At 47.6% G+C, this 21282-nt stretch overlaps 2 protein-coding genes across 4 annotated transcripts in view; one reads left to right on the top strand and one right to left on the bottom strand.

Moving 5' to 3' along the window:
* Window positions 1-9148, bottom strand: part of NDUFAF7 (NADH:ubiquinone oxidoreductase complex assembly factor 7) — a 133096-nt gene extending 123948 nt beyond the window's left edge. The window contains exon 1 of one of the 3 annotated variants that reach the window (XM_063917578.1): window positions 9062-9148. In XM_063917578.1, coding sequence (XP_063773648.1) covers window positions 9062-9071 — 10 coding nt within the window. In that variant the 5' untranslated portion in view covers window positions 9072-9148. The other 2 variants (XM_063917577.1, XM_063917576.1) reach the window with 2 other exon arrangements.
* The window catches only part of CEBPZ (CCAAT enhancer binding protein zeta), a 118317-nt gene continuing 104419 nt past the window's right edge, over window positions 7385-21282 (top strand). The window contains exons 1-2 of the mRNA XM_063917575.1: window positions 7385-7477; window positions 7565-7794. Of these exons, the coding sequence (XP_063773645.1) occupies window positions 7663-7794 (132 nt within the window). The 5' untranslated portion in view covers window positions 7385-7477; window positions 7565-7662. The remainder of the gene's footprint in view (window positions 7478-7564; window positions 7795-21282) is intronic.

A 21282-nucleotide genomic window follows, 5' to 3' on the forward strand; every position in this document is an offset into this window, starting at 1 on the left:
CGTGCTACAGATCCAGCGAGCAATAGTCTGCTTTGAAGCAGGAGCACCCAGCTTGTTGGGTGCATACAGGATAAATAGCGAGTCAGTTTTCCTGACTCTAGCCGTCCTGGAAACATAGATTTTCAGGGCCCTGACTACGTCCAGCAACTTGGAATCCTCCAAGTCCCGAGTAGCCGCAGGCACCACAATAGGTTGGTTCAAATGAAACGCTGATACCACCTTAGGAAGAAATTGGGAACGAGTCCTCAATTCCGCCCTATCCATATGGAAAATCAGATAAGGGCTTTTACATGACAAAGCCGCCAATTCTGATACACGCTTGGCCGAAGCCAAGGCCAACAGCATGACCACTTTCCACGTGAGATATTTTAGCTCCACGGTTTTAAGTGGCTCAAACCAATGCGACTTTAGGAAATCCAACACCACGTTGAAATCCCAAGGTGCCACTGGAGGCACAAAAGGGGGCTGAATATGCAGCACTCCTTTAACAAATGTCTGAACTTCAGGCAGTGAAGCCAGTTCTTTTTGGAAGAAAATCGACAGCCGAAATCTGGACCTTAATGGAACCCAATTTGAGGCCCATAGTCACCCCTGACTGTAGGAAGTGCAGAAATCGACCCAGCCGAAATTCCTCCGTTGGGGCCTTCATGGCCTCACACCAAGCAACATATTTCCGCCATATGCGGTGATAATGTTTTGCGGTCACATCCTTCCTAGCTTTAATCAGCGTAGGAATGACTTCCTCCGGAATGCCCTTTTCCTTCAGGATCCGGTGTTCAACCGCCATGCCGTCAAACGCAGCCGCGGTAAGTCTTGGAACAGACAGGGCCCCTGCTGCAGCAGGTTCTGTCTGAACGGCAGAGGGCATGGGTCCTCTGAGATCATTTCTTGAAGTTCGGTGTACCAAGCTCTTCTTGGCCAATCCGGAACAATGAGTATAGTTCTCTTTCTTTCTCTCCTTCTTATTATCCTCAGTACCTTGGGTATGAGAGGAAGAGGAGGGAACACATAAACCGACTGGTACACCCACGGTGTCACTAGAGCGTCCACAGCTATCGCCTGAGGGTCCCTTGACCTGGCGCAATATCTTTTAAGCTTTTTGTTTAGGCGGGACGCCATCATGTCCACCTGTGGCCGTTCCCAACGGTTTACAATCAGCTGGAAGACTTCTGGATGAAGTCCCCACTCTCCCGGGTGGAGGTCGTGCCTGCTGAGGAAGTCTGCTTCCCAGTTGTCCACTCCCGGAATGAACACTGCTGACAGTGCTATCACGTGATTCTCCACCCATTGAAGAATCCTTGTGGCTTCTGCCATTGCCACCCTGCTTCTTGTGCCGCCCTGGCGGTTTACATGGGCGACCGCTGTGATGTTGTCTGACTGAATCAGAACCGGTTGGTTTTGAAGCAGGGGTTCTGCTTGACTCAGGGCGTTGTAAATGGCCCTTAGTTCCAGAATATTTATATGTAGGGAAGTTTCCTGACTCGACCATTGTCCTTGGAAGTTTCTTCCCTGGGTGACTGCCCCCCAACCTCGGAGGCTTGCATCCGTGGTCACCAGGACCCAGTCCTGTATGCCGAATCTGCGGCCTCCGAGCAGATGAACACTCTGCAGCCACCACAGCAGAGACACCCTGGCCCTCGGGGACAGGGTGATTAACCTATGCATCTGGAGATGCGATCCGGACCACTTGTCCAACAGATCCCACTGGAAGATCCTCGCATGGAATCTGCCGAAGGGAATTGCTTCGTAAGAAGCTACCATCTTTCCCAGGACTCGCATGCAGTGATGCACCGACACCTGCTTTGGTTTCAGGAGGTCCCTGACCAGAGATGATAATTCCTGGGCCTTCTCCTCCGGGAGAAAGATCTTCTTCTGTTCTGTGTCCAGAATCATGCCCAAGAACAGCAGACGCGTCGCAGGAATCAGCTGCGACTTTGGGATATTCAGAATCCAGCCGTGCTGATGCAGCACTTCCTGAGATAGTGCTACGCTGACTAGCAACTGCTCTTTGGACCTCGCCTTTATAAGGAGATCGTCCAAGTACGGAATAATCATGACTCCCTTCTTTCGGAGGAGCATCATCATTTCGGCCATTACCTTGGTAAATACCCGCGGTGCCGTGGACAGACCAAACAGCAACGTCTGGAATTGGTAATGACAGTCTTTTGAATGGGTCTCACCGTACCGTCTGGTTTCGGTACCACAAACATTGTGGAATAGTAACCCCGTCCCTGTTGAAGAAGAGCTACCCTGATTATCACCTGCTGAAGATACAGCTTGTGAATTGCAGCCAGTACTACCTCCCTTTCTCCGAGGGCAGCAGGCAAGTCTGATTTGAGGTAACGGCGTGGGGGAGTCGCCTCGAACTCCAGCTTGTATCCCTGTGATACTACTTGCAGAACCCAGGGATCCACCTGTGAGCGAGCCCACTGGTCGCTGAAGTTCCGGAGACGCGCCCCCACCGCACCTGGCTCCGCCTGTGGAGCCCCAGCGTCATGCGGTGGACTTAGAGGAAGCGGGGGAAGATTTTTGATCCTGGGAACTGGCTGTCTGGTGCAGCTTTTTCCCTCTTCCCTTGCCTCTGGGCAGAAAGGAAGCGCCTTTGACCCGCTTGCTTTTCTGAGGCCGAAAGGACTGTACCTAATAATACGGTGCTTTCTTAGGCTGTTCTTCTTGCTTCTGGCTCTGTAAGGGGGACGGCGGCGCGGCTCCGGGACCAGACGACCGAGGCTGGGCCTGTGTTCGATCCCTCTGGAGCTAATGGTGTCCAGTAGCCTAAGAAGCCCAAGCTAGCTGCAAGCAGGTAGGTTCGCTTCTTCTCCCCTTAGTCCCTCGTAGCAGTGAGTCTGTTGCCAGCAGATCTCACTGAAAATAAAAAACCTAACAAATACTTTCTTTACTAGGAGCTCAGGAGAGCCCCTAGTGAGCAACCAGCTCGGGCCGGGCACAGATTCTAACTGGGGTCTGGAGGAGGGGCATAGAGGGAGGAGCCAGTGCACACCAGATAGTACCTAATCTTTCTTTTGGAGTGCCCAGTCTCCTGCGGAGCCCGCTGTTCCCCATGGTCCTTACGGAATACCCAGCATCCACTAGGACGTCAGAGAAATAGTAAATACTGCTAGTGCATGCATGATAATGTACCAGATTGATAACAGAGATGCACTGTAGGAATTACTCCATAGTACTGTGCAGTATAATGTAATGTGTAATTTAAGTGCACAATCTGGAACCAGATCCCTAAGGAAGGGGAGAGCCCACTGGCACTGGGGCACACTGGGGGTTTCCCCAGTGGTCCAGTCCAACCCTGCAGCAGTCAGTCGGGAGCAATGGGAGTCTGTCGGGAGCAGCTTGAACGGCAGCAGCGGTAGTGGCAGTCACTTGGGAGCAGCAGAAGTGGTTGGGGTGCTTATATACAAACACACATATTATATTGTTAGAGAGACTGACACTAACACAAGACAACATTTCTATATTTTCTGAGGATGGGAATCGATCATTTCTCGTAATAATAACTTCTGATTAGATATATACCCCTGAAGAAGTCCAACTAAAGGGACGAAACGCGTTGGGTTATTTAAACGACCTGGAAATATACAGAGGCCTTACACTATCACCAAATCATCTAAATTAAAACCTGGCAACTGTATCTCATAATATAACTGCAAAAATGCAGTTTGGTGATAGTGTAGGACCTGCATGAAGGTGGGGTACCGTGGAGCGGTATGCAGGCTTCCGTGCATTGGCCAATTCACTAACTAAACCCCCATCGTTTATTCATTTATCCATAGATGTTGTGAGGATAATTGAGCTTATTTTGGTGAGTGCTGTACTTTTTGTTTCTATATTTTTGAGTAGGTGGCCATGGGCTACATGCACCCCACCCTATGAGTGGCGAGTGCGGATACTGCACCCCACTTCTGGGGTGGCGAGTGCTGTGGTTTTCTATATGCTGGTATATTTTAGGGTTAACCCCTGGTTAACTCATTAACTGTGGCCACAAACTCTGTTCATGCACCCCAATTATCTTAAACCTGTGTCAGCTGCCCTTTAGTAAATGATTAGCCAGTGTCAGGTGACTAGTGTACCTTTAAAAGCCATGCAGTTCATGGCAGGTATACCTTACACCAAGTGGGCATTTTTGCAGTTATATTATGAGATACAGTTGCCAGGTTTTAATTTAGATGATTTGGTGATAGTGTAGGACCTGCATGAAGGTGGGGTACCGTGGAGCGGTATGCAGGCTTCCGTGCATTGGCCAATTCACTAACTAAACCCCCATCGTTTATTCATTTATCCAACACGTCAGTGCAGCACTGGATGAAAGATGCAATGGTCTTTCAGGAGTCTAGAAACTTACTGACCTTTTATACACATACACTGATTACAAGCAAACAGATCACAGGTGAGGATGGTTACCTTTAGTAGCCATTGAAACCCGTTTGTGTCAACTTGTGTGCATGTTATCAGGCCAAAATCTCAGTGGTATGTAAACTTTTGATCAGGGTCATTTGGGTAGTTTCTGTTGTCATTATGATTTAAAAAGAGTAAACACAGTTGTTTGACAATAAATGGCTTCACCCAACCACTAACCATGAGTGAAAGAAAGGTTTGTGAGTTATCATTCATATTCTCTGACAAATGGCCAGAAAATCACAAATTCTGCTAGGGTATGTAAACTTATGAGCACAACTGTATGTGTATATAATATATATTTAACTTATTTTTTTCTACAGAGCCGGTGCACTCAACGCAGACTCTGCAGAAGTGATGCTGGTGATGGGAGTGGGCAGATCCGGACTGTGAGGCAGAGAACAAAAGCCGGGCTGTTGGTCAGAGGACTTGCACTGCTGCAGTGGAGAGGACAGAAGCCAGGCTGCGGCAGAGGATCCACAGGTGCAGAGGATGCGGGCAGGAGCAGAGACACAGGCAGATGCTGTGGGCAGGACCCCAGGCTGCGGGCACATAGCTTATACCCCTGCCCCCACAGAGCTCCCCCTCCCCTCGTCCGTGGGGCTGGTGAGGATGCTAGGGATACGCGGAAGGAGCGCCTGCACTGGAAACTGCTTGTGACCGGAGCCGCCACTTGTGAAGGTGCTGGAGGGAGCAGACATCGGGGGGACTGCGGATCAGTGCTGTTCATTGTAATGGACAAGCAGGAGAAAAGTCTAAAGGTGCGTACACACTGGCTGATATATTGGACGTGCTCTTCAACAGCTGATAGATCGCTGGTCTGTCTGCCAGTGTGTACGAGCGATATGTCTGTGAACTCCGTCGTTCACAGACATATTGCGTCGGCCCTGCTGCACAGCCAACGCACAATGTGCGTTAGATATATTGGCATGTTGGTGTGTGTGTGTACGGGCACTCAGCCGAGCACCTGTACACAAGCTGCAGCAGCCAGCGGTGACTGACAGCTGAACTGGGCGGGCGTTGATGAAGGAAGTGTGTATGCACAGCACACTGCCCGATCCGGCTTTAGATGTATCTGCAGATCAATTGATCTGCAGAGATATCTGTAGGTGTGTGCCCAGCATAATGTTGGGTACCCACTGACAGATATATTGGCCAATCAATTGATCGGCCAATATATCTTTTGCCGATCTGCAGGTGTGTACAAGAAAATATGGGGTAAATTTGCTAAACCTAAAGGGAGGTACACACAGAGAGATCTGTGGTTAATTTCTAAGCAATCTGACTAGATTGCTTAGAAATTAATTCACGGATCTCTCCGTGTGTATGCCCCATATCAATAGCACGCATCGCAATTGCCGGTACTAGATTAGCCACATCTAGTTAGATCGATGATTTCACCGCTGGGTGAAATGAGCGTCAGTTTGCCTAGGTGAAAAAAAAAATGAGCATTTTCGCTGTTTTTAGTGCGAATGGAGATTCGCCCTATGCAATGGCAGGGTCGGATTTTCGCCTAGGCAGGGGCGGATAACTCGTGGATCGGCAAATCCACTTGTTTTCCATCAAAAATGCGGGCCATTTTCGCTGATTTTTAGGCATTTTTCGCCAATGGCCTTTCACTTAATAAAAAAGGTATTGGCGAAAATGTCTTCAAAACAGCTGAAAATGGCCCTAATTGAATACTCATGTGGGTGAATTAATTAGTTCTGAAATGATCAGAACTAATTGCACACCCCCCATAGTCTGTGAAAAACGTCTTCCACAGATATACAGCATTTGCTGTGCAACACAGCAAATGGACAACATATCTGCAGATATATGAACAACCAACATTGGCAGATCGATTGAACTGCAGATATATCTGCCAGTGTGTACCCAGCTTCCGAAAAACAGTCTTAGCAAAAAACAAAAAAAAACAAAAAAAAAACAACAAACAGTTTTTCGGAGGTGATCATTTTATGCTGGGGGCATAATGAATGTCGAAAAAATTGTGAATTCCACAATATTTTCATGATGTATATGCCCCATTGTGTCATAAACCTTTGCTACTGAATATATTGTGTTGCTCAGTTTTATCATGGCAGGGAAACCTCCAATTATCTGGCAACAGTGTCTTTCAAATGAGATGTAGCTATGTGACTGGCGCTCACAACACCAGGCACCTACATCCCGTCCCCTCACTATCCGATGGTCGGCATGCTGACCAACAGGGCCTATTCCGACTCGTGGGTGTCCACGACACCCATAAAGTGGAAACAGAGCAGCCACTGAGCCCGCAAGGGGCTTTGTTACCTCCTCCCCCCCCGGGATCTAAATGCCAGGAGGCCGCCGTCGGTATTGTGACCAGCGGCCTCCTGACCTCCGGTCACATATACCCATCCGCTTTCAGATACAATTGTATAGTACAGTAGTCACAGATAACATGGGGGTAAATGTATGAAGCAGTGATAAAAGTGGAGAAGTTGCCCATGACAATCAGCTGCTCTGTATAATTTTATAGTATGCAAATTATAAATGTTACTGCAATGCTGATTGGTTGCCATGGCAACTTCTCCACTTTTATCACTGCTTCATACATTTACCAGCTGTTAGACACATTTAAATAAAGCGCACCCACTGTAGCACCTTACAGCGCCTCAGGCTATGATATTATCTTAATATTCCACTTATAATAACATTTTTTCTATAGTGCCCACATGAAGCATCCAGAGACATAAGCAGAATCAACACACAGCAGCTTTGAGCACGGGAGGGAAAGTGGGCTGCTGCAGTGCTTACCAGATGTCAAGGGAATCACACCCATTCGCCCCCGCTGTAGCCCGGGAATCCCGCTGCCCAGTATGCGGCATCCCAGCCCCAAGAGGCAGCGCCTCACAGGAATCATCTCACACACACACACACACACACACATAGGAACAGAACCCCGGAAGCGGCTGTACTCACGATCAGACTGCAGCATGTGTCTCTGCACCCTTTGACCCCGCTGGCCAGGTCCTGGCAGATACATAATTAATGTTAAACTGGGTTCGCTGTTAGACCATTACCGGGCACTGGTGTCTCATTATAGGTGTGTTATAGTAGTACATGTATGATAGGAAAATATGTGATGTCCTGTGCTTGTTATGTGATGTTTGGCGATGTGTTTGTGTTACAGCTAAGACAGGACGCGTGCGTTTCCGGTGTACAGTCGCACCACGCTGCTTCCCCAGCTGCTGCTCAGCCCCAGTCTACACACTGTACGCAGCGGCAGCCATGAAGGCTTTCATGAAGCCGGGTCGTGATCGGGGCGCCGAGGCCATGGATCTGGGGGATGACGCAGACATTGGGGAGGACACAGAAGGCGGCTTTACGCTGGCCGAGGTGCTTCGCTTAGGGGGAACCAAGGTATGGCGTTGTGTGCGGCATTACTCCTGTGTAAGGCATATATAGGTGGGTATGTACTAAGCCTTAGAGAGTGATAAAGTGTAGAGAGATTTTACTTGTTGTGGATAGGCTATATCCCCGAGGACAGGGCTGGCCAAACCGGTCCTCGAGAACTACCTACAGTTCATGTTTTCCAGGCCTCCTAGAGATCTGTAGAATTGTCAGTTATGGGCCCTACACACACATCGATCCGCCGCCGAGCTGCCAGACGGCGAATACAACCGACGGGCGACCCGGTGGCGGGGGGGGTGTCACCCAGCTCCATAGCACTGCATGCCAATATGGACAATATCGTCCATATTGGCCTGCGGGGCTGCACATCTTTAATTGTTGGTGCCTACACACAGAACAATATGAACGAGTACGTTCATATCGTTCTGTTTTATCTGCCAGTGTGTAGGGCCCATTAGGAATGAATGAGGCTCATCTTAATTAGTAATGACTACACCTGTGCATCAGCTAGGTGCAGGGCCGGTTCTAGGCCTTGTGGCGCCCCGGGTGAAAATAGGGGCATGGCTTCATACAGGGGCGTGGTCAGTTACGCCCCCTGTAGAGTTTTGCCCCTGTAGAGTAGTGCCACTTACATAATAAAAAAAAATGAATACTTACTATCCCCGCTCCTGATTCCCGACTGCTGCTGACCTCTGCTGGCTCCGCTCCTCGGATCTATGGGAGAGACGTCATAACGTCTCTCCCATAGCACAGCATAGATAGACACTAGAGGTCAATTATGACCCCTAGCGTCTGTGCCAGTCCCACAATGCTGTGCGGTGCGCGATGACGTAATCGCGCACAGCAAAGGTCCTCTCCACGAAGGGAAACTAGACGGGTAGCGTCTAGTTCCCTTCACAGCGGGGGGCACTGCCAAACAGTAGTGGATCTTTCCATGGTGCGGCGCCCTCCGGATGGCTCCGGCGCCCTCTGGAAGGCGGCGCCCCGGGCAAGAATCCTGTGTGCCCGTAGCAAGATCTGCTACTGGCTAGGTGGTCTGGAAAATGTGAACTGTTTGTAGATCTCGAGGACTGGTTTGGCCAGCCCTACCCTATGGGAAATTCAGTTGGGCCCAAGGTTTTGCAAAGTGAAAAATCTTGTGGACCTTGCTTAAAATTTTGGATTACTGCGAATATGCGTGCTCCCGATACCAATAAAAACAAAAAAAAGTTGTCTCGGGGGTTATAAGCTCTTTTGGCATGTGAAAATAAAATGTAAAAAAAAAAAGTTATTTCACCGTGGCTCATTGGTCTCCCTCCATCTTCCCATTGGGACGGGACTGCTGGGAGGTGTAGTTCTCTGCTGTCTCCAGGAGCATGACACACACACACTCTCACTCATCCATTATATTCACAGCTGCTGGAGGAACGCTTTGAAAGGTGAGTAATTACACACAAAGGTGCCGATCCAATTAGGGCATCTAATTTTCCTGTCTAAATGGGAATATTTAGACTCCCAAACAATTGTCACAATTCAGTTGTAGCACCTGCACGTGTTGCGCCCAAACAGACAGGGTTTAGCCGCCTAAAACGACTAAACCCATCTAAAGTCTAGCTTTGGGTGTCCAAACTCCCGTTCAGACGCCCAAAGTGCCAACTTAGCGCACATTTCCTCTCGCACCTCAGGAGGCTGCAATAAGAAATGTCATCCCCGCAGCTGTTGGGCATCTAAACAGAGCAATATTTGAATTGCTCCAGTTTGTGCCCCTAGTGGTAGCCACAGGGGTTAAACAATTAAATCGGCTCCTAAGTGAGCGAATTGGAAACTTCCAATTGCTTAATTAGTCATCGGGTAGGGGGGTGGGGATGTACCACAAGAGTCCCAGAGCAAGTTCTAGTGATTTTTCCCCCCCAAAAAATAACGATTTTAGGAAAAATCAGACTTGTTGTAGAGATGCGGAAAAAAAGACCACTGCATCTTATTTTCAGTCTTCTAATTGAATAGCAAAACTCTGCAGCTGCGGAAAAAACCCTGCAGCTGCAGAAAAAACCTTGCATCGTGGAGTTTTCAGAATTTCTCGCCTGCAATTGAATTCACCCCCTAGTCAACATCCGCCACTGCTCCTAACTACCATGTAACACGCTGTGTTTGAAGATGGCAGTTAGGAGTTGACTGTCTGGTATTTTATCTGTCTCCAATATATCACTCTCCAAGGCTTAATACATCTGCCCCATAGTGACCAGTAAGTTACACTGCCTAACAAACCACATCTGTGAAAATTTATATAGTGTTTAGTAAAACAAAATTCTGTTGGGTAAATTTACTAACGCTTTTAAAAATGAAAGTGGTGATGTTGCCCATAGAACCAGTCAGATTCTTTCTATCATTTCTCTCTTGAACCCTAAAAAATGATAAACAGAATCTGATTGGCTGCTATGGGCAACATCACTACTTTTAATTTTTAGCTATAGTAAATATACCCCTATGTATTTATCTACCCTTTTTCCCCTTTCATCTTAATGGTTTGATATCAGTGTTGTTTTGTGATTGATATCAAACCATTAAAGTGTTAAAGAAGAAAAATACTTTTAAAGCGGTCTATATATTACATGGGCGACTTTCATAGGCTCATGTCGAGCTTGAGACAACTTAAGTGCATTAATGCAAGGGTTCTTTTACCCTGACATTAATAGATTTTATTAAATACATTTACAAATATCCCCTCCCATTATGTAGAATTGTGAGATAATGAACTACCATTGAAATAAGTGAGAGTGGTTTTGGAAGGTATCCAGATAGAAAATCGACATGGGAAATGTTGCCATTCTCAGAATGCCAGCACTTAGGTACTGATGAATGGCCTGTTTGGTAGGGATTAGATAGCAAAGTAGGTATTATGAGATAATCTGCAATAAAATCAATGACGCAGCTGTAATCTAAATCTTATAGTGCATCCCAAAAGCACCAAAATAACAGAACTTTCAAAATGTATAAGAAATTGGAAGCACACCAAATTATTTTCACCACACAGTGATAAATAAATAGAAAAAAAAATAAAAATTTTCTGGTATCACAAATAGCAGATGGTATTCCAGTGGTTCCTTCTGATGGAATCTGTAATAGACTGTGACCCCTTCATATATAAAACTGAGCTGATTTAGCTCATAAAGGGGTACACAAGAAAGGATACAATAGTGCAAAGTATAATTTTAAAGAAGGTGGATTTAATAATACATCATACTTACAAACATAGAAGATAAAAAGCGCATAGAAAATCCCCCCCCCAGGCACTAGCAGCAACGAGTACAAAGGTCCTGGGAACACCCTGGTGGATCTGGGTTTTACTGGACAATCAGGTTCCGGAACCGGACTCCGGTGCAGGACCTTTGAAGTAGCAGCAGCCTCTTAGCGGGATAGTACAAACAGGAGAGCAGTACGCTCTACTCGTTGCTGCTAGTGCCTGAGGGGCAATTTTCTATGCGCTGTTTATCTTTGGAGCGCTTCAAATCTATCTCCTATACTTTCTAAAAGTTCTATCTGGAAGGGATTAGGAAAAAATAGTACTGACCAGAACACATCTTGTCCGATGTCTCCACCTGATTTGCTCCTCAAGTGTCCGCCGGGACCCAGAGGGCACTGTTGCCACTGGGATCAAGTAAGTGACCGCTCGGCCACCATGGATGTTATGTCTACAGTACATTCTGTAATGTTGACTTGGTTCCTGTCAGCATTTTGACTGAATGTTGACATGATGACGGTCGACATAATATACCACACTGATTTTGGAGAAGGTTTTCCACGTTGTCAACCAGTGCTGTTGGAGAACCAATATAAGGTGTTAACCAGATTGGAATTTTTGCCAAGTTAAAATTCACAAATATATTTACACTGTGTCCAGTCTCTGCTGGAGTTGTCCCAGGGATACAGGTTCTCTGTTCCATATGTGGTGGGAATTGCACTCATTCCCTTTTGGACCAAAATATTAACCTTGACTGCAGAGATCTTAAGTCATCCCTTGACTTTGAGCCCCAAATTTGTTTTTTCTTGTATTCTGATACAACTCTTGCCATGTACCGTATAAAATAAAAGTTCTTAAACATATGAATAATGCTTAGCAACAAGAATGTAACCTAGCACAAACTTCAGGGCAGAGATCAGTCACCTAATACATATATAGCACGTGTCCTTCCAAATAACCACAATCATTCCAAAACTCCAATTGCTTATGACGATAGGTTCGGAGTCAAAGTGCCATCCGCATCCACCTTCACACAGTGTATCTGGTTTCCTCAAGCTTCCAACTGATCAAAATCATTCCATACATAGAAAGAGGGGGAGAAAGGATTCACAGTAGTGAAATACCATTTCTCTTACGTCCTAGAGGATGCTGGGGTCCATATTAGTACCATGGGGTATAGACGGATCCACTAGGAGCCACTGGCACTTTAAGACTTTGAGAGTATGGGCTGGCTCCTCCCTCTCTGCCCCTCCTACCAGAGTCAGTTTAGAAAATGTGCCCGGAGGAGCCGGTCACAGCTAGGGGAGTTCTATAGCGCTTCTTTAGTAAAGTTTATTTTAGAGTTTATTATTTTACAGGGAGGCTGCTGGCAACAGCCTCCCTGCTTCGTGGGACTAAGGCGGGGAGTAGTGTCTGCCCTGCGGGGTCTGAACCACTATCTCCGCTGACAGGACACTGAGCTCCTGAGGGTATCGAATGTTCCCCGCCACATGGGATCGCTCACCCCGCAGCATGCCGCCACCTCCTTACAGAGCCAGAAGATCGGTGGCGAGTTAGTCACCGGCTACCCTAGCAAGCGGGGAGTCGGTGTGAAGATGGCGGCAACAGGGTATGGAGCGCAGTACTAACTGCGCTCCGGGGCTCAGCGGTACATAGTGTGGCGCTGTGAGGGGCGCCCTGAGCCAGCGCCTACACCCTACACTGGTCACACAGCCTGTCGGGGTCCCGAGATCTCTGCCAGCATAAAACCTTGGGCCGGTATAATCCTATGAAGAGCGGGAAGACAGTGCCATTAAGAGGGCGGAGCGTCTCAGAGCGGACCCAGCAGCATTCAGCGCCATTTTCCTGCCTGCAGAAACGCTGTCAGTGATGTGCAATCCCTCCAGAGCAACTCCAGCTATCTCTCACGGTACCAGGGGGTTGTAGAATGGGGGGAGGCTGTGTAAAGACTGTGTAACCTATTCCGGTACACAGTCGGCGCTGGTTTAGGGTCTCCCTATACCTGGAAAGCGCTGTGTGTGGGTTGATTCCAATCTCTGTCTCTCTCTTGCCATTCTTGGGGGTGAAACTCTGTCTGTCCTCCCCTGTGTGTGTGTGGAGTGTCTGTGGTCTCCATTAAGCGATGTCCAGGGACTCTGTGTCATATGCTGCAGAGGATATGTCCTCTCTGGATGATCCCATTCCATGTAATCAGGATTGCACTGTTTTAGCGCAGATACCAGCAAGGGAGCCTGAATGGTTATCCTCTATCAAATCCATGATTTCTACTAGGGTTGCACAGAATGAAACTGCAACTCAGGTTTTACAGAACTATGTGGCAGTTTGGTCCGGTTCTGTTACCTCAGGGCCCCCCTCAGGAGGTTCCCATAAACGTGCTCTTGCACAGATTATGCAGGATGACAAGGATACCGACTCTGACACGGCAGACGGCGATGGGGATGTGCTTAGGGGGGGGCTGCATCTCTTGCTAAAGGGGTGCAGTTGATGAGAGAGGCTATAAGGGGTGTTTAATATTGCAGATACAATACCGGAGCAGGTTGAGGAGGCTTACTTCACTGACAATAAGAAAGGCTCGCTAACCTTCCCTGCGTCCAAAGAATTAAATGCTATATTTGAGAAAGCATGGGAAAACCCAGAGAAAAAATTCCAGATCCCTAGAAGGGTTCTGGTTTCTTTTCTCTTCCCTGAGGAAGATAGAAAAAAATGGGAAAACCCACCCATAGTGGACGTGTCTGTATCCAGACTCTCAAAAAAGGTGTTTTTACCTGTTCCAGGATCTGCCGCCTTAAAGGAGCCGGCTGATCGCAAAATTGGTACTACGCTCAAATCCATATACACAGCTTCAGGGGCGATACTACGGCCACTATTGCCTGTGCATGGATTTCCAAAGCTATAGTAAAGTGGTCAGGCACGTTACTTGAGGATTTGGATGTTATGGATAAAATTGACGTAGAATTGTTTATACATAACATTCAGGATTCTGCAGGATTTATGGTAGAATCCATGAAGGACCTGGGTTCAATGGCTGCAGGAATTTCTTCAATGTCTGTCTCAGCTCGTCGAGGACTGGCTGCGCCAGTGGTCTGCCGACGCAGAATCCAGGAGAGGTGTGGAGACCCTACCCTACACAGGTCATGCTCTCTTTGGGGAAGTTTTGGATACATGGATCTCCACGGCTACAGCGGGTAAGTCACCTTTTCTTCCCTCAGCTGCACCTGCTGTGAAGAAACCGTTTTCTTCACCTGCATCACAATCCTTTCGTGTTGCTAAACCAAGAAAGGCCAAACCGTCCAACACCTTCTTTAGAGGAGGATGGCCAAAATCCAAGAAACCTGCTGCGGCAGGTTCCCAGGAAGAGGCATTTGGCTCACCGCACCAAACGGAGATTCAGCTTATGACAGCTAGCAGTGTGCTCCAGGTGAAGCTTGATGGAAAGTGGTGAGAGAGCATTATAGCCTTTGAATTTTCATGCCGTTCTGAATGAGACTGTGAGCGTTATATCTATTATTTCCCACAAGCCCTGCACATTCTAATGCAGTGTCATAGAGCGGGCAGCCGGCGCCCTACGGACATAACACAATTGTTGCCCATTGCATAAGTTGGGTTAAGTATAATAACAGACTCCAAAATAGCGTCACATGCTTAATCTGTTATTGTGCAATTATAAGCTTCAGAAGAAAAGCTGGTCAATTCTGGACGGCATTATTGAGAAATAAGAGCTAAATAGGGATTTCTCTATCGTCCTAAGTGGATGCTGGGGTTCCTGAAAGGACCATGGGGAATAGCGGCTCCGCAGGAGACAGGGCACAAAAAAGTAAAGCTTTTACCAGATCAGGTGGTGTGCACTGGCTCCTCCCCCTATGACCCTCCTCCAGACTCCAGTTAGATTTTGTGCCCGAACGAGAAGGGTGCAATCTAGGTGGCTCTCCTAAAGAGCTGCTTAGAGAAAGTTTAGCTTAGGTTTTTTACTTTACAGTGAGTCCTGCTGGCAACAGGATCACTGCAACGAGGGACTTAGGGGAGAAGTAGTGAACTCACCTGCGTGCAGAGTGGATTTGCTGCTTGGCTACTGGACAAGCTCCAGAGGGACGATCACAGGTACAGCCTGGATGGTCACCGGAGCCGCGCCGCCGGCCCCCTTGCAGACGCTGAAGAGAGAAGAGGTCCAAAATCGGCGGCTGAAGACTCCTGAGTCTTCATAAAGGTAGCGCACAGCACTGCAGCTGTGCGCCATTTTCCTCTCAGCACACTTCACACAACAGTCACTGAGGGTGCAGAGCGCTGGGGGGGGCGCTCTGAGAGGCAAATAAAAACCTTATTAGAGGCAAAAAATACCTCACATATAGCCCACAGAGGCTATATGGAGATATTTAACCCCTGCCTAACTTCAAAAATAGCGGGAGACGAGCCCGCCGATAAAGGGGCGGGGCCTATCTCCTCAGCACACAGCGCCATTTTCTCTCACAGAAAAGCTGGAGAGAAGGCTCCCAGGCTCTCCCCTGCACTGCACTACAGAAACAGGGTTAAAACAGAGAGGGGGGGCACTGATTTTGGCGATATTGTATATATATAAAAGATGCTATAAGGGAGAAACACTTATATAAGGTTGTCCCTATATAATTATAGCGTTTTTGGTGTGTGCTGGCAGACTCTCCCTCTGTCTCCCCAAAGGGCTAGTGGGTCCTGTCCTCTGTCAGAGCATTCCCGGTGTGTGTGCTGTGTGTCGGTACGTGTGTGTCGACATGTATGAGGACGATGTTGGTGAGGAGGCGGAGAAATTGCCTGTAATGGTGATGTCACTCTCTAGGGAGTCGACACCGGAATGGATGGCTTATTTAGAGAATTACGTGAGAATGTCAACACGCTGCAAGGTCGGTTGACGACATGAGACGGCCGACAATCTATTAGGACCGGTCCAGGCGTCTCAGAAACACCGTCAGGGGTTTTAAAAACGCCCATTTACCTCAGTCGGTCGACACAGACACAGACACGGACACTGAATACAGTGTCGACGGTGAATAAACAAACGTATTTCTCATTAGGGCCACACGTTAAGGGCAATGAAGGAGGTGTTACGTGTTTCTGATACTACAAGTACCACAAGAAAGGGTATTATGTGGGAGTGAAAAAACTACCTGTAGTTTTTCCTGAATCAGATAAAATAAAATGAAGTGTGTGATGATGCGTAGGGTTACCCCGATAGCAAATATTGGCGTTATACCTTTTCCCGCCAGAAATTAGGGTACGTTGGGAAACACCCCTTAGGGTGATAAGGCGCTCACACGCTTATCAAGTGGCGTTACCGTCTCCAGATACGGCCGCCCTCAAGGAGCCAGCTGATAGGAAGCTGGAAAAATATCCTAAAAAGTATATACACACATACGGTGGTTATACTGCGACCAGCGATCGCCATCAGCCTGGAGATGCAGTGCTGGGTTGGCTTGGTCGGATTCCCTGACTGAAAATATTTTATTCATGTAGAGCATTTAATAGGATGCATTCTATATATATGTATGTGAGATGCACAGAGGGATATTTGCTCTCTGGCATCAAGATAAGTGCGTTGTCCATATCTCCCAGAAGATGTCAGGGACACGACAGTGGTCAGGTGATACAGATCCCATACGGCAGATGGAAGTATTGCTGTATAAAGGGAAGGAGTTATTTGGGGGTCGGTCCATCGGACCTGGGGACCACAGCAACAGCTGGGAAATCCAACCTTTTTTACCCCAAGTTACATCTCAGCTAAAAAAGACACCGTCTTTTCAGCCTCAATCTTTCCTTTCCCATGAGGGCATGCAGGCAAAAGGCCAGTCATATCTGCCCAGACATAGAGGTAAGGGAAGTAGACTGCAGCAGGCAGCCCTTTCCCAGGAAAAGAAGCCCTCCACCGCGTCTGCCAAGTCCTCAGCATGACGCTGGGGCCGTGCAAGCGGACTCAAGGTGGGGGGGTAGTCTCAAGAGTCTCAGGGCGCAGTGGGATCACTCGCAAGTTGACCCCTAGATCGTACGAGTATTATCCCAGGGGTAAAGATTGGAGAGTCGAGACATCTTCTCCTCGCAGGTTCCTGAAGTCTGCTTTACCAACGGCTCCCTCCAACAGGGAGGCAGCATTGGAAACAATTCACAAGCTGTATATCCAGCAGGTGATAATCAAAGTACCCCTCCTACGACAAGGAAAAGGGTATTATTTTTCCACACTATATTGTGGTACTGAAGCCAGACGGCTTGGTGACACATAGTCTAAATCTAAAATGTTTTGAACACTTACATAAAAGGTTCAAATCGAGATAAAGTCACTCAGAGCAGTGATAGCGAACCGGAAAAAAGGGGACTATATGGTGTCCCTGGACATCAAGGATTACCTCCATGTCCAAATTTTGTCCTTCTCATCAAGGGTACCTCTGGTTCGTGGTACAGAACTGTCAATATCAGTTTCAGACGATGCCGTTTGAATTATCCACGGCACCCCGGGCCTTTTTACCAAGGTAATGGCCGAAAAGATGTTTCTTCAAAGAAAAAAGGCATCTAAATTATCCCTTACTTGCACGACCTAAAAAGGGCAAGTTCCAGAGAACAGTTGGAGGTCGGAAGAGCACTATCTAAAGTAGTTCTTCGACGGCACGACTGGATTCTAAATATTCCAAGAATCGCAGCTGTTTTCCGACGATACGTCTGCTGTTCCTAGGGATGATTCTGGACACGGTTCAGAAAAAGGTTTTTCTTCCCGAGGAAAAAGCCAAGGAGTTATCCGACCTGTCAGGAACCTCCTAAAACCAGGAAAGGTGTCTGTACATCAATGCACAAGAGTCCTGGGAAAAATGGTGGCTTTTTACGAAGCAATTCCATTCGGCAGATTCCATGCAAGAATTTTCCAAAGGGATCTGTTGGACAAATGGTCAGGGTCGCATCCTCAGATGCACCTGCGAATAACCCTGTCGCCAAGGACAAGGGTATATCTTCTGTGGTGGTTGCAAAAGGCTCATCTATTGGAGGGCCGCAGATTCGGCATACAGGATTTGATCCTGGTGACCACGGACGCCAGCCTGAGAGGTTGGGGAGCAGTCACACAAGGAAGAAACTTCCAGGGGGTATGGACGAACCTGGAAAAGTCTCTTCACATAAACATTCTGGTACTAAGAGCAATCTAAAATGCTCTAAGCCAGGCGGAACCACTCCTGCAAGGAAAACCGGTGTTGATTCAGTCGGACAACATCACGGCGGTCGCCCATGTAAACAGACAGGGCGGCACAAGAAGCAGGAGTGCAATGGCAGAAGCTGCCAAGATTCTTCGCTGGGCGGAGAATCACGTAATAGCACTGTCAGCAGTGTTCTTCCCGGGCGTGGACAACTGGGAAGCAGACTTCCTCAGCAGACACGATATTCACCCGGGAGAGGGGGGTCTTCATCCAGAAGTCTTCCACATGCTAATAAACTGTTGGGAAAGACCAATGGTAGACATGATGGCGTCTCGCCTCAACAAGAAACTGAACAAGTATTGCGCCAGGTCAAGAGATCCACAGGCAATAGCTGTGGACGCACTGGTAACACCTTGGGTGTACAAATCAGTATATGTGTTTCCTCCTCTGCCTCTCATACCAAAGGTATTGAAGATTATACGGTGAGGAGGAGTAAGAACAATACTAGTGGCTCCGGATTGGCCAAGAAGGACTTGGTACCCGGAACTTCAAGAGTTGGTCACGGACGACCCGTGCCCTCTACTTCTGAGAAGGGACCTGCTACAACAGGGTCCCTGTCTCTTTCAAGACTTACCGCGGCTGCGTTTGACGGCATGGCGGTTGAACACCAGATCCTAAAAGGGAAAGGCATTCCAGAAGAAGTCATTCCTACCTTGATTAAGGCAAGGAAGGAAGTCACCGCGAAACATTATCACCGCATTTGGCGAAAATATGTCGCGTGGTGCGAGGATCGGAGTGTTCCGACGGAGGAATTTCAACTGGGTCGTTTCCTACATTTCCTACAATCAGGATTGTCTATGGGTCTCAAATTGAGATCTATTAAGGTTCAAATTTCGGCCCTGTCAATATTCTTCCAAAAAGAATTGGCCTCAGTTCCTGAGGTACAGACTTTTGTTAAAGGAGTACTGCATATACAGCCTCCTGTGGTGCCTCCGGTGGCACCGTGGGATCTAAATGTAGTTTAGATTTCCTCAAATCCCATTGGTTTGAACCATTGAAAAAGGTGGATTTTAAATATCTCACATGGAAAGTGACTATGTTACTGGCCCTGGCTTCCGCCAGGAGAGTATCTGAATTGGCGGCTTTATCTTATAAAAGCCCTTATCTAATCTTCCATTCGGATAGGGCAGAACTGAGGACTCGTCCGCATTTTCTCCCTAAGGTGGTATCAGCGTTTCACCTGAACCAACCTATTGTGGTGCCTGCGGCCACTGGCGACTTGGAGGACTCCAAGTTGTTGGACGTTGTCAGAGCCTTAAACATATACATTTCAAGGACGGCTGAAGTCAGAAAATCTGACTCGCTGTTGATACTATATGCACCCAACAAGTTGGGTGCCCCTGCTTCTAAGCAGACGATTGCTCGTTGGATTTGTAACACAATTCAACTTGCTCATTCTGTGGCAGGCCTGCCACAGCCTAAATCTGTTAAGGCCCATTCCACAAGGAAGGTGGGCTCATCTTGGGCGGCTGCCCGAGGGGTCTCGGCATTACAATTCTGCCGAGCAGCTACGTGGTCGGGGGAAAACACGTTTGTAAAATTCTACAAATTTGATACCCTGGCAAAAGAGGACTTGGAATTCTCTCATTCGGTGCTGCAGAGTCATCCGCACTCTCCCGCCCGTTTGGGAGCTTTGGTATAATCCCCATGGTCCTTTCAGGAACCCCAGCATCCACTTAGGACGATAGAGAAAATAAGAATTTACTTACCGATAATTCTATTTCTCGGAGTCCGTAGTGGATGCTGGGCGCCCATCCCAAGTGCGGATTATCTGCAATACTGTACATAGTTATTGTTAACAAATTCGGGTTATATTGTTAAGGAGCCATCTTTAAGAGGCTCTTTCTGTTATCATACTGTTAACTGGGTTTGGATCACAAGTTGTACGGTGTGATTGGTGTGGCTGGTATGAGTCTTACCCGGGATTCAAATTGCCTCCCTTATTGTGTACGCTCGTCCGGGCACAGTACCTAACTGGAGTCTGGAGGAGGGTCATAGGGGGAGGAGCCAGTGCACACCACCTGATCTGGTAAAAGCTTTACTTTTTTGTGCCCTGTCTCCTGCGGAGCCGCTATTCCCCATGGTCCTTTCAGGAACCCCAGCATCCACTACGGACTCCGAGAAATAGAATTATCGGTAAGTAAATTCTTATTTTCACAAATAATGGAGCGGATGACATCAATGTGAATAATCCCTATATACATCACGGATGAACTTTTAAACCCTCTACCAATATATGGTTTCAATCAGCCCACGCGTGGAGCTTATTCTAAGGAATTCCTGTTAATCACAAGAGTTACCATACATTATATAAAGGGTAGATTGACACATTGTTCCAAAGGAGACCTTAGTGAGGAATACAAATTGTTACATGTTTTGATGTGTTGCTGCTAAAAGATTTTTTAGTCACAGGATGTTTAGGCTTTCTCATAATTTTTATATATGAATAAGGTTATTTTTAATAAAACATATTAATACTTTAGTGACAGCGCTTCTCTCTGTGGTTTTTATTAATTTTTGTTTTTTGAGGCTCAGCACCTCAAATAAGTGAAGCTGCAGTCAGTATTGATATCATCAGTGTCTCATAGCCAGTACACCAGCGCCTACTCATATTTCTTTGTAGATTTTTTCTTCCCAGGAACAGAAACCTGCTTCTGGTACACCAAAGTCCTCAGCATGATGGTGGACAGCACGGCCTGGAGGTAGGGCCGGTGGGGGCGAGACTCGGACATTTCAGTCATATCTGGGTGTCGCCCGGCCTGGATCCCTGGGTACTAGATATTGTATCCCAGGGGTACCGGCTGGAATTTCAAGACCTCCCTCCTCACCGGTTCTTCAAATCAGGCTTGCCAGTTTTGCCGGCAGACAGGGCTACCTTACAGAGAGCCATTCAGAAGCTGGTGGAGACACAGGTTATCGTACCAGTTCCTCCCCAGATGCAAAACAAAGGCTACTATTCGAACCTTTTCATGGTACCGAAACCGGATGGTTCGGTCAAACCCAGTCTGAACTTAGTCACTAAACCACTTTCTGAGGGAGTTCAAGTTCAAAATGGGGTCTCTAAGGGCAGTGATATCAGGT

Source organism: Pseudophryne corroboree, chromosome 4, assembly GCF_028390025.1.
Source record: "Pseudophryne corroboree isolate aPseCor3 chromosome 4, aPseCor3.hap2, whole genome shotgun sequence".
Taxonomy (NCBI): domain Eukaryota; kingdom Metazoa; phylum Chordata; class Amphibia; order Anura; family Myobatrachidae; genus Pseudophryne; species Pseudophryne corroboree.